The 16,800-nt window shown below is 44.3% G+C and overlaps 1 protein-coding gene across 1 annotated transcript in view; it reads right to left on the reverse strand.

Annotated features, from left to right (window-relative positions):
- Positions 1-307: 307 nt before the first annotated feature.
- Bzw2 (basic leucine zipper and W2 domains 2) overlaps positions 308-16,800 on the reverse strand; it is a 51,048-nt gene continuing 34,555 nt past the window's right edge. Inside the window, exons 7-12 of the mRNA XM_021651376.2 lie at positions 13,901-14,010; positions 12,296-12,466; positions 10,079-10,225; positions 9,043-9,181; positions 1,910-2,032; positions 308-743 (exon numbers count right to left, since the gene is read on the reverse strand). Of these exons, the coding sequence (XP_021507051.1) occupies positions 715-743; positions 1,910-2,032; positions 9,043-9,181; positions 10,079-10,225; positions 12,296-12,466; positions 13,901-14,010 (719 nt within the window). The 3' untranslated portion in view covers positions 308-714. The remainder of the gene's footprint in view (positions 744-1,909; positions 2,033-9,042; positions 9,182-10,078; positions 10,226-12,295; positions 12,467-13,900; positions 14,011-16,800) is intronic.

Raw genomic sequence — 16,800 nt, forward strand, 5'->3', positions numbered from 1 at the left:
CTGGGACTTTAGGTTTGAGTGACCGTGCCCCACCACAGCAGTAAGAAATGAAACCGTTTAATGTTTGAACTAGAAAAAAAATAAAAAACCAACCAACCAACCAACCAACCAACCAACCAACCTCTGGGGCCCTAGAGATGGCTTAGCAGATAAAAGAGCTTGTCTGGTCTCAAGTCCAAAGCCCAGAGTTTGATCCTCGTTGAAGAACTGAACTGAAATCCTCTGACCTCCATGTCTGGGCCTACTCTCACATACCCCACCACATACTATACTAATAAATAAAAAGAGCTTTGAGAATATACACGAGGATTTTTAAAAAGCCATTTATTTTAAAAAACTGGTTTGTCAAATCACAGACACGAGCAGAAGAAACACAACTATTGAAATGGCCCTGTCACGGACACCAGTGGGCGTTCACACAGTACCTGAAAATACAGCTAAAAAAAGGGGTCAGCGGAGTATGAAGCTTCAGGTTTCTACCCGACCCCTTGTTGAATGGCTTTAGTTAGCATACAGTGAGAGGTAGAGGCCCAAGTGTATTAGCTGATGCCTCAGGGCTCCGTTTAAACAAAACAGAAATGAAAACCCCTTCCCTTCCGAGCAGGGAGGTCTATCGTTTATTTCCTCGGTGCAAACAGAAGCCAAGTTTCCCTCCCCAAACGCTTCAGCATTCCCAACCGCAAGTGTGGGTGTTAGGCAGTGTGCTTGTGACAGTTAGTTTTCTTCACCTTCTGACTCAGATTCTAGGAGAAAAGAAAGAAAAATCAGGTGTTTTTATCAGGCTCCTTTAAATGAGATCACAAACAAGCTTGTAGCAGCCCAATGCTGTGGTCAGCCTGGCACACTCTTTGCTTTTTCTAAACCACAAATTAACTAGGCAAAACAGTTACACATGACAGCGGATCAAAATCCCTCCCTCAGTTTTACTTCCCAGTGAGCCTTGGCCTTCTAACAAGGCCACATGTCCACATAGGTTACTCGTTCCGGGCTTCTACCTGAAGCACCACTCATACGCAGAAGGCGCTGAAGTCCCCTCCAACCCCACCACACGTGGCCAGCCACATCCTTTCATCCTCGTCATCTTCCACCAAGTGGATAATCTGAATCTGTTCTCATTTTTGTTTATTTATTTATTTTTCTTAAAAATTGTGTTGTGGACGTAAACATATTTTTATTTTGGTCCCAGGTATGGGATATGGGACTGATTCAGATGGTCCACAGCAGCAGACTATTTGTCTCATGTGGGCTCTGAAGGAAGCTCTTTGCCAGCTGCAGATAGTTTGAATCTAAGGACTCTGGAGAGAGAATAAATGCCAGAGCCCAGAAAGTGTGGAACCAAGAGAAAGAATAATGCTGCTCCTCTTGCTGTTGTGAGACAAGATGTTGGCAATCGGATTAGACAGCTCCAAGTAACCTGACGACCCTAACCAGCAGAAAGCAGCTAAGAGAACTGCGGCCTCCATTCTCCCACTAGCCCTTTCTCTCTCCTACCTGGTGTTGGAAGGGACTGGAGTAGAGTAGGGGGAAAAGATAAGAAATGTAAATAAAAGAGTTTTTAAAAATAGTAAGCCCACAAAATTGTATTACCCTGTTTTCAGAAAGATGAAGGCTGGATAAAATGTTTGTGTATAAGCACGGCGTGGTAGCACACGCCTGTGATCCCAGCACTCAGGAAAGCATAGGCAGTCGGATCTCTGTTTCTCTGAGTTCGAGGCCAGCCTGGTCTACAGAGTGAGTCCAGGACAGCCAAAGCTACATAAAGAAACACTGCCTCGAGAGAACAAAACAAAACAAAGAGGTTGTGCACAAAGACACAGTAAAAATTTTAAAGAAAGTGAGAGGGAGAGGAGCTGAAATAAAGTGATAAGTATCCATCCAGTGACTACCAGAGTTGTTAAATGGAAGGTACCTTCTTCAGCATTTTGTAGCCACTCGACAAATTTCTTCATCTGGTCAAGAAAGACACTTTTGCCTTTGGCGGCGTGTGCTTCTTTATACCACTTCAGTATCGCTTCTTCGCTCAGAACATCGGCTGCAGTTAGAAAGCAAGGTTGCCAGGTTACCGCAAGAATGTCAGGTTTTAAAATAAAGCCTCTGGGTGTGGGGGTGGTTCTGGAGAGGTGGCTCAGCAGTTGTTTTATAAGCATTTTCTGTATCATGACGAGGACAAGAATTCAGACCCAAGCATGGATCTGTGTCCAGAATATGCCTACAATCCCAGCTCCAAGGGTGTGTGTGTGTGTGTAAAAGATGGGAGGATTGTTGCAGCCTGTTGACTCCTAGAGCCATTGACAGCAGACAACCCAATCTTCTATACTTATGCTGTCACTAAATTATTACCATGCTATAATGTGATAGCCTAAATCAGTGGTTCTCAACCTTCCTACAGCTGTGACCCTATAATACACTTAGTTCCTCATGTTGTGGTGACCCCAACAATAAAATTATTTTCATTGGTGCTTTATAATTGTAATTTTGCTACTGTTATGACTTGTAATGCAAATATTTGATATGCAGGATATCTGTTATGTGACTCCTGTGAAAGGGTCTTTCAACCTCCAAAGGCCTACTGGACTAAATCATAGTGCAGTATTTTCCCTGTGCCACAGTAAGAGAAAGACACAGCAAAACATGTTAAATATCTATTATCTAAAATTTTCAGCGACACACCATTAAGTTATCATTAATTATTATTGAACATTTAAAACATCAGTACTTTTATAACAAAACCATTTAGTTTTACTTTCCTTAAAACAGTGCAAAAACAAAACAGAACAAACAAACAAACAAAAAAAACCAAAGCAACAAAAAGCCCTGGCACTTAGAAAGGGCTCTAATTGAAGAAATGGGGAGGGGGCCACCGGCATGATGGCTCAGTGGTTAAAAGCTGTGGCTGACCTTCCAGAGGACCCAGGTCCAATTCTCAGTACCCACATGGCTGTTAACTCCAGTCCCAGGAGACAGAATGAGATAGGATGACCTCTTTTGGCTTCCATAGGAACCAGACACACATGGAACACAGACATACCGACGGAATAGCCATACATATAAAATTAATAAAAGTTGTGGCTAGTTTAGAAAACAGGTGTTTTTCTCACTTAAAAAAATCACTTAATATACTATATTTTGCAAATAGAAGATGTGTGGGCTTATTAGTGTGTGAGTATGGGATACCCTGGCATATAACAGTCACAGCATTATTCTAACCCCCGAGCCTTGTCATTGCTTCTATTTGCAGCTTTCTATAACCCCTACCACTCCAGTCTAAGCCCCCCCTTTTTTTTTGTAAAGGGAGAGAGCAGATGGTTATGGCCTCAGGAAGTGGCTTGTTGCTATTCAGGGCTGCTTTGCAGTAACTTTTCAAGAATACTGATCAGGGTGTTGAGAACCCTTGTAAGTGGTACAGTGTCTTTAAGATACTTCAGGTTTAGATTTCAGTATTTTCCAAACTCTTTTGACCACACACCCTCAGGAATATAAGAATTTTCAGCATGTATGCCCAGCCATATGCAGGTTTTGTTTGGCTCTCTCCTGAACTACTATTGTTATAAAAATAGATTATAAGACACAACAAGTAGGGGGCCTTGACAAATATATAAATGGAAACTGCATTCTTTCCACACATTAATGAACAGGGGGGCCATACAGAATGAGGCAGACAGCTGATTTCAACGGCTGCTCGGAGATACTGCTTGTAGGCCTGAGAGTTCATGCTTCTGTGTTATCACCCCACAGAGGACAAAAGGTGCCATGTACATACTAAACTGTGTCATTGACACCAAAAGCCTGGCAAAACCGTATCAAATATTTTGTTTGCTAAAATCATCTAACAGTACAATGGAGAAGTTAAGAACCTCAGCTATTAGTAAATATTTTTTGAAGGACCAAATTTCTAGTACTGCGAAATTAATAATGAAAAGAACTAAAGCCTCTTGCCATCTGGGACAGTTAGCCACACATGGATATGAAAAAACTAAAGAGGGAGAAACAGTGTTGTGTTGTCCAACCGCCCCCCACCCCCGCCAAGATCCTTTGGTTTCCAGCACGTACATGGGGGGTGGGGGTAGACGGACTCATGACTGACCAACTACACTCCTCCAGAGAAATCTTAGAGGCCATCTGCCTACACACAGACAGGTATGGCATCACTGGGGACACAGAGGTAGGTGGATTTCTGTGAGTTTAAGGCAAGCCTGGTCTACGTGGTATTTTCCTAAGACAAGGTTTTATTCTCTATCTCAGGCTGGCCTTGAGCTTGTAATCCTCATGCCTTAGCCTCCTTGTGTAGCAGGGATTACAGGCAAGAGCTGCCAGGGTTGGGTTTAAAAAGGAATTAACTCTTGGGGAATGAAGAAGGGGACACTTCTGTCAGGCTGAGAAAAAGTGGGAGAGGGGTTTGCTAACACTACTGTGCACTGTATGCCTTTAGGCTATTCCGATAGACTGTCCTTCCATCTTCCGGTTCAGAAAGTTGGGAACTCCTTTGTCTATGTCATTTCTGGCACTGACTAGGACAGTGGCCATACAGCATGTATTCATCACACAAAGAGTAGACAAACACAGGAGCACGACAAAGAGGCTGGAGACTACTTAGCTTTGCATGTTTTTTATATGGTCAAGTTGAAAGCAATGCCAGTGGAAACTTGGAAGATTCAGAATTTTATATCACGAGTGTCATATAGGACACAAGTCAAGAGATAATTTTCTCTAAGAATTTTGGTTGTGTCTCCTGAGATGGGCATTTGCTTTCTCTCTCTCTCTCTCTCTCTCTCTCTCTCTCTCTCTCTCTCTCTCTCTCTCAGGCAAGCTCCACTACTGCCTGGCTCACTCTTTCTTAAACAAATCAAGACTAGAATAAGAAACTCTGTCTTAGAAATATTTGTATGAGGCACAGAGTTTAACTTTTAAGTTTTCTATAAATGAGAAAATGACTGGGAGAAACCCCACCATCAAAAAGAAAAAAAAAAAAGCCCCAGAGATTAGAGAGGTTAGAGGCATGGGGCCCCTGGAGGTGTGGCTCAGGGAACTGAACCCAGGTCCTCCGCAGAATGTACTCGCAACTGCTGAACCACCTCAGTCTGCATTTTAGCATGGTCTCCAGAGTTGAAAGAGTTTTAAATTCACTGATCACCCAGCCTTTTCAGGCAATGTACAAGAGAGCCTATAAGGAAAAATATCTCCTGCCATACAAGTGCCTGTTGTCTAAAATAACAGCAAAGTGAAAAACAAGTAAAAAAGATAAATATGGTAACTTAGCAAGGCTCTTAACAGTGGCAGGAACAGCCATTCTTCGGATTCCTTGTTCAAGAGAAAATGAGCATTATTTTACTTAACAAAAATGCTGAATTTATAAACTCTCATGGGAAATTACCTAAAAAGTAATAATTTTAACATCTCAGTAATGTATCTTTAGGTACTATTCTCATTTCCATTGAATCTAGCAAAATAAATGTGAGGCTGGTGCTCATCCTGCCATAGGCATGTGTTGGTATAATGTTCTTGTGGAATGTATACAATTTACCCTTGTTCCATTCAAATGCTGATTTCAATCGGGATATTGCATTGTGATGCTTATTCTAAGCATCATCTATCTCAAGTCTGTGCAAACATGCTACCATTTGTTCTCTGTTGCCAATAAAATAACCAGCCAATGCTGAGCAATAGAGAGAATAGGGTGGGGACATCCTGATCTAGAGGGGAGGAGAAAGAAGTGAGTGGAAGGAGGTTCAGGGAGACAGATCTGTGAGGAGAGGACCTGGAAACATCACGAGAGATGAACCGGACCTAAGATATGACTAAAAAGGAAGTATAGTGTGGGAAATCTGAATGGGAGGAAGCTATGCAGGCTTGGAGGTTTAGGATGGAGTAACTATTGCCCAGCATTGTGCTCTAGGTTAATAAATCCTAGACTCTGTATGGTGATTTGTGTATGCAGCTGGCTTAGGAATAACCACTGTTTAACTACAAGATAAATCAATATTAAATATTAATAACCAGCAACAGGCATGCCTGACTTCAGGGTGTCTGTGAGCCGATTGTCCAGTTAGTGAAAAGCCTATGGAAGAGCCGCCTGCCTCTGCTGCTTATGTTCTGGGTGATTTCACAATTCCAGGTCACTGCTCCTTGCATTTGAGTCTGGTGACTAATAACTCAAGCAGCCGGTTTTAGTTCTTGTCCCCGGTCACGGTGAGGAGCATGATGGGGAAGGATGCTGGCACTGACTGGCAGTGAGAAGTCAGAAGGGCACTCACATGCTGCTGGTTCTGAACCCAGGCCCTCTCTCCAATAGACTCATGTTTTGAATGCTTGCTCCCCATCTCACAGTGCTATTACAGGCTGCAGAGCCTTTCACCAGTGTGGGCAGGTGGCAGAGATGTCACTTGGAGTGGGCCTTTGAGAGTTAGGCCTGGCTCTGGTGCTGGTCTCCCTCTGTGCTTCCTGTGAACAGCTTCTGCCATGTGCCTACTGTCATGGGTTGAAACCCACTGGAACCATTTTCCCAAATGAGCATTTCTTTCTACAAGCTGCTTCTGTCAGGTATGATAGTTACCACAATACAAAAAGCTGTGACAGTGACCATGTAACAAGTCCTTTCCTTCAGAACTGTTGGCTAGGTGCTGGCAGTATAACCTGAACATTTCTTTAAAAAACAAAACAAAACAAAAAACAAACAAACAAACAAACAACAAAAAAACCAACAACTCATTTTATACAACAGAGGGCTCTGCCTGTGGATAAATGCACAGCACACGTGGATACCATACTAGAAGAGACTGTCAGACCCCCTGGGACCATTGTTATAGACAGTAGTGGACCACCATGTAGGTGCCAGGCACGGAAGCCATGTGCCCTGAACTGAGCCACCTCTCCACCCCCCAGGTTCTTCTTTTGAAAATTATTTATGTATGTGGACTGGTGTTTTTGCCTGCATGTATGTCTGGAGGTCATGTGCATGCGGTACCTGAAGAAACCAGAAGAGTGTGTTGCTTCTCCGGGAACTGGAGTTACTACTTGCCAGCAACTGTACGGGTGCTGGAATTGGATCTGGGTCCTCTGGAAGAGCAGTCACTGAGTGCTCGTAACTGCTGAGCCACCTCCCAAGCCCCCAGGTTTGCTTTTCATAAGACACTCACTTGGTGAGCTCCAATTCTGAGACACTAATACCTTTGGTGCACATCCAAAAAGAACTAATAATAAATAATTTCAAATGAGATTCTGCAGTGATTGCATTTTTAAAATTATTATTTTAAATCAAATTATATCCAGTTAGTTAATGTATTGTGTGTGCATTACAGCGAGCCACATGTGGAGACCAGAGAACACCCTGAGAGAGTTGGTGTTCTCTTTCCACCATGTGGGTCCCAGGGACCTAACTTCAGCTGTCACCTTTGGCAGCAGGCTCCTTGACTAGTGAGCCACCTGGCGGCATGGATACTCTACTCTTTTACTGAAATGATAATCATTGTGACACACCTCACTGTCTTAGAGTTTCTGTTGCTGTGATAAAACACTGACCAAGAGCAATGCAGGGAAGAAAGGGTTTACTTCATCCTGCGTCTATCATCCAGAGAAGTCAGGGCAGGAGCCTGGACGCACTGGCTCCTGGTGGCTCACTCAGCTGCTTCATTCCAGCTCACAGAAGCCCACCGGAGAGGTGGCATGGCCCACAGTGAGCTGGGTCCTCCCACAACAGTCACTTGTATTAAGAAAACGCTCTAGAGGCTGGCCCACAGGCCAGACTGGTGGAGGCACTTTCTCTGTAGAGGTTCCCTTTCCCGAACGACTCTAGCTGGGGTCAAACTGACATAAAACTACCCAGTACACTTATTGTTCTACAGACATAAACACCACCCTCAAAGACTTGCGGGGAACATGTGTTCATGTTAGGAATCTGGGTGGCTAATTAAAATTCATAGTGAAACCCCTCTAAGCATAAAAAAAAAAAGCCACCCATTAATCAAATCACCCATTACGTAAAATATTCATAATACTAAGTGTTAGTTATTATTCAAAGCAGACAACTTTGCGGGGCAGGGGTAAGGGACGCATCTGAACATAATCCTAATTAAACTCACTTGGTTAATAAGAAAAAAAGATGTGAAAGGCAAAGGGGGGAAGGGGGGCTGGCCGGGATAAAGGAGGTCAGTAGGAATGGGAGAGGAGGAAGGGGACGGGAGTGGGTAATGGGATATGTGTGATTATGATCAAAATACATCATATATTCAAGGGATCCATGCTGGTGAAAACCCAAGAAAAGCATAGCAGGTACCTTTAAGAATACAGAGGGGAGATAAACATTTAGCTTATGTTACTTCATATCTGTGATGTTTTACTACTTATGTATGTAACAACCTTTGTAATGTTCAAAATATATCACCCTCATATAATCACCCTCCTCTCCCCCTCATATAATCTGGCCCCCAAACAGCCCAGAATCACTTCTGTATGCTCTAGATATGGAGACTTGGATCAGTCAGAGCATTTAACATTCATTTTTAGTGCTAGTTGTCATAGCAACCTGAACCTTACAAATACAATGAAAAGACAGTAAATGTGAATACTTAAAAATAGTCTTGCCTTAGAAAAACAGAATGGCTGGGCCGAGCAACTTAAACGACAAGTGAAAGGTTAATTATTCCAGCAATTTTCAAGTCAGCCTTATGGCACCTAAATGGGTCTGAATACAGTATATATAGCACTCGGATAATCACTGTTATTAGAGCTAATTGTTTCAATTTAGACGCAGACTCGATTATCTTATATAATTACACTTGTTCCCTATAGCCAAGAAACAACCGGCTCATCCCTCATCCTCTGGCAGTTTTGACCGGTAAGCAGTGTTTAGGTAGGTGCCTAACTAGCAAGGGTTCCTGATGCAGGGCATGCAAAATGCATGCCGTCTCTCCTTCTGCGATAAGGCCAATGTCAAAACTTTCTCCAGTCTTTGGTGGTCCTCAAAAGGACAGGCTCGCGACCTCTGCCTTCCCCATCTCTGCCCTCAAAGAGCTTCAACAAAGAGAGAGGTGCAATGGTGATACTGACCTTTATAGAAGAGAACCACGATCTTCTGGAAGGCTTTCATGAAGTGGATGTTGTCATAGCAGTATTCCTGGACCTTCTGGAGGAGGACCAGCTCTGACTGGCCTTGGGAACTGAACACAGCCAGCAGGGGAGCATATTGCTAGAACGGAGCAGAGGGAAAGGTATGACCCGGAGCCAAGACTATTGCAATCTCAGCAGCAACTTGGAGGTTCATTTCGGGGTTATTATGTTATGTCCAATTTTATACCAGAGCATCTCATTAGACTTTCTTCACTGTATGCACTAAAAAGAGGCCAAATGAGGCCCATCTATGTCACAGACAGCTGCAGAAGCCCTGTGTACACTGGGCATTGTGGAAGTGAAATCACATCTTCACGGACCGTGGTGAGGCTAGCCCTACCATTAGGATGCTGGGATTCTTCTTCTCCAAGTCCCATGTGCCATAAGCCGCCTGAAGGGCCTCTATCTGTTGTTCCCACATCCGGACACATCTGCTTTTCTGTTAGTGCTAGAGAGCCATTGCTTTTTTCAAGACCTACTCATTTCCCTTTCACAGAGATGTCCCCATCTGGAACGGACGGCTCACTCCTCCCACCCCACAGCCACCGACAGCCACCATCCATGACCACTGTGTTCACATTCCAACCTTGACTGCCTAACTGAACTCTCTGGTTCTGCAGTTTCCACTCACCTTAGTGTGGGGGCATGCCAATCTACACCTCAGAATGCACAGCTCACAGTCAATCCACTTCTCCCAGTCTAGTGTCTACTCAGCTTACTCACATATGATTGGGCATTTCCCCCCGTATGGAAAAGTCAATAGTCAGCTCATCTGGATATTCCAGATGTTTTCAAATGAGAACATGTTTCATGTTCTAACATTCGAAACTTTCTATGCAGTGCCAGATTTGAAAAGGACAAGTGTTAAGTCCCAGGGGGAGATGCAGTTGTCATCCACTTGCTCTTTTGCTTTGTTACACCCTCAGGGCATGCAGCTGATCTACCACAGAGCAGCTTCCCACTCAAGCCCTGTTACCTTGAGGTGCTTAAGAGCCTGTTCCGCCACCAGCTCCTCCTTCTTGTTCCATTCCACAGCGTTCATGACACAGGTCCACAGAAGGCCAATCACAGCAGTCTCCGGAAGGTCGTTCCTTTTCATTTCCTCTTTCACATAAAGCACCACCTACACACAGAAAGAGCGGCAGAGAGCAACAGCAGATCAAGTATAAAACCTAGGGGCTGGGGTTATTCCTCTCACTGGCCTGGTCAGGAAAAGCTTTGGGGTAGGGTGGAAATTCCTAGACTCAGATCCTTATCTCTAATACACAGCCTCAAATGATAAAATGAAAGCAGAGTATAACATCTATTTTTACTCCATAAGCTTACTTCCATACAAAAGCTGCTAGATGGCATGGAATAAGGGAAAGGTTTTGTTTCCTGGATAATAATGAAATGGTGAACCCTTTGGGCTCAGTAGAAAGGGCGCTTGGTTCAGACTGACTTTCTTTGGGTTTGAAGGAAAACAACAGGTCAGTGAATTTTTATCTCTAGCTCTCAAAATTAAACTTGTTGGTGGGTATGTCTTGGGATTCTACAATCCGCTCTCTACAATGTATCCTTTAATTCCTACTCTTGAGATGATTCTCATGTCCCACATCAGGAAAAGTCAATTGGTAAAGACACTGCAGAGTGCAAAGGCAGCTTCCCCCGCCCTTCTTTCCAGACGCTTGCATGGGGATGACCTTGAACCTTCCCCGCCTAGCTGCTAGGATAGAACTGACGGCTTACACACACCAACCAAGCATCCTACCAAACAAGCTACACCCCAAATTCTACAACTTTTTCTTTCTTTGATTTATATCAGGCCAGCAACACTAAGCAGGTTATTTCCCCTTTCAAATTACATAAAAACTTATTCTCAGTTCTGATCGTCTGGAACGTGAGTCTGCCCAGTGACAAGTTCCTTATCACACTCAAATGCTACACCTCATTCTTACTGAGAGGGAGTCACAGTTACAGGGAACCCTTAGATGTGACTGAAAGCCACACATCATCTCAGGTATGCTATTCGGTAACTAGCAACACACCCGCTTTCCCTTTTGTGTGTGAGACGGTAACTGTTTTTATTAGTTCTGAGCTGAACTTCAGAAATAGAGAGCTGGCTGGACCACCAGCCAGTGCCTGTGGTTCCTTGAATGAACAGGAACAGGGACAGGCCTGCATCTAAAGGCGTCACTATGATTTCCCTGTAGTTCACCTTGCTCATGGAACGCCTCGCACAGCTGTAGTGTGAAGAATATGGCTGAAATCACTGCGGACCGTGTGGCTGTGGATGCACGAGCATTTGCTGTGCTAACACCCCCACCTGGTGGACAGCTGCCAGTCTGCGCGCAGGCAGCTCTCAGCCCAGCTTAGTGCGCAGCAGAAACAGCCAAGGCTCAGGGACTTGGGAGTAGAAGGCCCCCTGAGCTGCCATCGGAACTGATCATATAGAAGGGCTGTTTTTCTCAGCTTAAAGAACTGCCTTTCCAGATGCACAAACAGTTACTGCTATCTACAGCACAGCAAACTATGCACAGACATGGTTCCAAACCCTGCAACTTTTACACAGCTACTGGAAAGGGCTGAACAAGACGCTGGCCCTATCTGATGTCTACCAGCATGGATTTGTTTTCTTCTTGGAAGGTGCTGGGACTCAGTTCAATGGCGGAGCTCGTGCTGGGCATGCATGAAGTCCCTGGTTTGACTCCAATCTCCATGAAAAAGGAGACAAGCAACATATTCACACCCTGTGCGGCAAAACGCCCAGCTTTGACGCCAAACTCTAGTTAGTGCGCAACACCAGGTAGAGAACCCACAAGAGAGCAGAAACGCCACAGTGTGGGATAATATAACAGCAGAGAGCCAACTTTGCATGTTCGTGAAACAGTTCGGTAATCATCCTGGTAAAATGAGCCAGGTGAGCCAAAATATCATTAATTTCTGGAGTACCCCAAAATCCAATAAAGGAGGATTTTGAGTGAGTACGTCGTGCCAACTTAAATGCTAGGAACAGGGGAATAGTGCATAGCAATAAACTCGAGGGAGGAAAAGCACGCACGCACGCACGCAGTTTTTGCAGGGCCGGGGATGGAAACTACGGCCTTATAGATACTTATTCAAGTGCTCCACCACTGAACACACCTGTACCCATCAAATGTGTACACTTTACTGGTGCTCCCACGGCCCCCCACCCGTTATCTGTGTGTCGTACCTCCTTGATGGGGCACTCCTGAGACAGCCGCTCTTGCAGCTCCTTCTGCAGCTCCTTCCTGGTGCCCAGTGACTGCTGGACTCGAAGGAAGTCCGACAGCTCCTTCAGTCCCGCATCAGTGAAGTACTTGGCAAAATGGTCCACACTCTGTCTGTTCACCGGGAAGAGTTCCTGGAGGAGAGGAGGAGGTGTGTAAAGCACAGGATGGTGTTCACAGGTTAACACCACTTGTGATCTCTCATGTCCAGGTGAGGAGGACCCTTCCACAGAGGAGTGAGACTCCCATAGATTTACTGAGCTGGCATCTTTTAAAATAACATTTTATAGAGAGGACTGGGCAAACAGACACTTTTGCTTTGGCTCACTGGAACCAGCAGTCCCTTTTTCTTTCACTCTAATCAATAATAGAACTAAACTTGCTTGACTAAATGAAGATGATAAAAAATTTGATTAGTGTTTTAAACTGAGAAGAAAAAAAAAAGGAAACCGTTAGCTGCTCATACGGCTTCTGTAATTGAGTTAGCAAGTCTCTTTCTGTAAAGCAGAAAAGATTGAAAACACTAGGAAAAAACACCACGCCTCCCCAGGGACCCCCATTCTCCTCCTGAGCAAATGCTGCAGCTATTTAGAAACTGAAAAGGAGCAGTGTGTGTGCGGGGTGTGTTTGTGTGTGTGTGTGTGTGTGTGCCCTTCTTCACTAATGATGGCAGCGCTCAATTAAGTTCTGAGCGAGACCCAATCCAAACCGCCTCATCAGCTGCTCAGTTTCTTACATAACTCTGATGGAATGTTTTGTTAAAACAACAACAAAAAAAGAGCAAAACTCCATCGTTGCCTTCACATTTTCATCACTCCACTTTACCCTACGCAGCTTGGCACCTGGTCAGGAACACTTAGTCACGATCTAATCCTGTGTGAGTTCAGCAACCAGCTATGGAGCTAAGGCGATTTTCAAGCTCTCACATTTCTCAAACGGCTGTCGCGCCTGAGAAACAGACGCGTGCTCTACATTGGTTACATCTGCATGTGTGCCGCCACGCAAGGCGCTGTAGCTCCACCTCAGCGGACAGACCCGCTGATAAATGTCAATACCACGCCAGCCAACTTCCAGATAGGAGTGTTTACGCTCCTTCTAGTTTTAAGTGGATATGACCATATATCCAACAAAGAGCAGCTTAGAGAAGGGTGGAATTTGGCTCTCAGTTGGGGGTAGCACGCAGTAGGAGTGTATTGGTTTGCATCGCCATCCAGGGAGCACAGAAAGGACATGCCGACAGTCAGCTGGCTTTCCCTCCCCCCCCCGCTTCTTATTCAGTGCAGTACATCCCCCCATTGGATGGTCTTACCCGCATACAGCAACCCCAGCCTGTGCCGCTATTCCTCTCTAGCAAAGCCCTCAAACATTCCCAAAAGTATTTCTCAAGATTGGCCTAGGACTATTTTATTTATTTAAAATATCTTAGGGTGTATATAAGAGTTAAATGAAATTATTTTCTCTGTAATAATGAGAAGTAAAAACACCCCAGTTCAACAAAGACCCTGGCACGTCCTGACAACACTCTTGATAGCAGCCACACACACAAGCTTTGATGCAAAAACACTTACAAGCAGCCTCTTGTCCAAGTTGGCTTTTCTCAAGGAAGAGGTAACAGAATTGGCATCTTTCTCTGCCATCCAGGCTTTGAAAAGCTTGACAGCAAAGGAAGCTGCAATGCCTGTTAAAAGAAAGCGAGAATGTCATTCCTGTGTACTGGAGACTGCTTGTGAACACGTATATTTCTGACTAGGTTTCCTGAAATGAGGAACAGAGAGAAAATTTGGTTTGGAAGCGGGGAAAGCGGTAGACAGACCTGCATGCATAGCTTTCTTCTCCTACTATAAACAAACATCTTCCTGAGCAAGAACCCGGGCAGAGAGGCTCATTCCCATGACAACAGCAGCAGAGGTGGAGGCAGGAGCATTGCTACAAGTGACAGACAGGCTGGGTCTACACAGGAAGTTTGAGGACAGGCAGGGCACAGGGTGATATCCCACTTATAAAAACCAAAACAAACTAACAGCAACAAATCAACAAGGAAAATAAGTGAAAACAGGCTCTGGCCACGCAGCAGTAGAACACGGCCTTTAATCCCAGCACTATGGAGGCAGAGGCAGGTGGATCTCTTGAGTTTAAGTCCAGTCTGGTCTAGAGTGAGTTCTGGGACAGCCAGGGCTATATACAGAAACCCTGTCTCAAAAAAACAAAAACAAAAAAAACCACCACCAACAACACAACAAAAAAGTTTTCATATCAGGACTGATTCCAATCTGGTATAACTTAATTATTCACATGCTTATTAACTCATTCACTCATGCTTACTGAGTGCGTGTACTTGTGGCCACCCATTGGCCAGAGTCAATGCTGGGTGATGTTTCTCACCCAGCATTGGGTGAGAAACCCTGGTTTTCAAAGAAAACCCTGGTTTTCTTTGTTCTTGTGTTCAAGACTGGTTTCTTTGTGTAGCCCTGGCTGTCCTTGAACTAGCTCTGCTGATCTCACAGAGATCAGCCTGCCTCTGCCTCCTGAGTTAAAGGTGGGAGCCACTACCTCCAGCTCTTTATCTTGTCTTCTGAGATAGGATCTCTTCACTGACCCGAGGCTGGCCTAGCCTAGTTTGGACAGTAAGCCGCAGGAACCTCCCTGTTTTTGCTTCTAGGTACTGGAGTTACAAATATGTACCCCCAGGTCTGGATTTCTACATGGTTACTGGCTATTCAAATATAATATGGCTAGGCAAAGTACTAATCCCACGAACTCAAAAGTCCATCTGATGGCTGCTAGGGTTTGTAAACCTTGATATTTAGAGGGCTAAAGCTGTACTTAGCAAATTCAGGATAAGCATTGGAGACTTTAGGGGGAAAGCTGAGTGACTTACTTTCATGGTATGGAATACGTTAGGGCAAAAAGTGTTCTACAATGAAAAAACGGCAGACAATGATTTGTGCTCAGGTTGATGCCAAGCCTATGGCTGGGTACTTTTGCCATCTGGTCACTGTGTTGTTTTTACTAGAAAACAATCAGACCTGGGGAAAAGTATTCAGCACCAGTAAGGGAGCCCACTGCATCTGTATGACAACTGCAGAAATTATGATCAAGAGATACAGGCAAAGGACGAGACAGAGGTGGTCTACAAAGTCACCCCAGAGAGCCTGGCAGACAGAGAAGGCTTCCTGTTCCGTCTCATGACGTCCTCATTACAGAAGGGAAAATAGAGAGGAAGTCCAAGTTTGATGTGTGGGAGAGCCCAGAGACCTTCATGGCAGAAGGTGTGGCTCCTGAGTGGCCACTGAAATTGAGATGGGTGCTGGGGGTAGGGGCAAGCTGATGTCCCCTCTTTTAAAGATTCAGACTTATGGTTTTTAATGTTTTGGTTTTGTTGAATTAGGGTCATGCAATTCTCCTGCCTCAGCTTTCCCCATACTAGAATGATAACGGTGTAGGTCCGGTGACAGCTGATTTGTTAAGTGATGCCATAAGGATCGATAGTGACTGAAGGGAACTATCAATGAGGATGACCACCAACCTTTCAGCTTAGGTTTCTCTTCTGACAAACAAAAATAAAATAAAATAAATCGTTGAATTAATACAGTATCAGGGCTGCTTAAACTTAAACACTTCTAGAATTTTGAATAGTTTTGATGGATGTTTAGATGTTAATCATGAAACCACTCAGTCGGTTATCCAAATCTGAATCAAGATTATTTCCAAAAGTAAACAGGTAGCTAGCTAGGTGACAGTTTTTCTGCAAACACTTCTAATTTCCAAATTTAAATTTATATTGCACATTTGATGATGACATAAGATATAGTTGAAATATTTAACTGATTTTCCTAAATTGAATGTTCTGCCTAGCATTGGGGGCATAAGCAGTTACCAGTATCTCCTTTACTCCTTGCTGAAAGGATTTGGTCAAACCAGGCTGACTTCTGATTAGTCTCAGTCCTGGAGCTTCCTCCTTAGTTGTTAGGTCAGTGACCTCAGCAACCTACGTCCTGGGCCATTATGGTAAGTGATTTTCTGCTGAACGTGAAAAAGAAGATAGGTGCCATGGCTGATCCGGGGACACTGGATGATGATCAGGGAAACCACTCTTGGGATGATGTCCATGCTACGGACCATGTTCCTCTTTACTCCTACCCTTACAATTAGCAGTTCATTAAAAAATTGTATTTTATGGGCCAGCAAAATAAACAGCAGTTAAAGGTGCTTATGTAAGCCTGCTGCCATGAGTTCAATCCCTGGAGTCTACGAAAAGTTAAAAGAGAGAGCTGACTCCATAAAGTTGTCCACCAACCAACACTTGAGTTCTGAGAAAGTAAATACACATACACATGCACACACGCATGCTCATGCGCGCACATATACACTTCTAAAGAAGTATGTGTGAGTATTATGCTGACTGCTTTTTAAAAAGCTTTTTCTTCTTGGGCAGTGGAGAGAGAAAATGGGGCTGCAGATCTGCTGG

Source organism: Meriones unguiculatus, chromosome 1, assembly GCF_030254825.1.
Source record: "Meriones unguiculatus strain TT.TT164.6M chromosome 1, Bangor_MerUng_6.1, whole genome shotgun sequence".
Classification (NCBI taxonomy): domain Eukaryota; kingdom Metazoa; phylum Chordata; class Mammalia; order Rodentia; family Muridae; genus Meriones; species Meriones unguiculatus.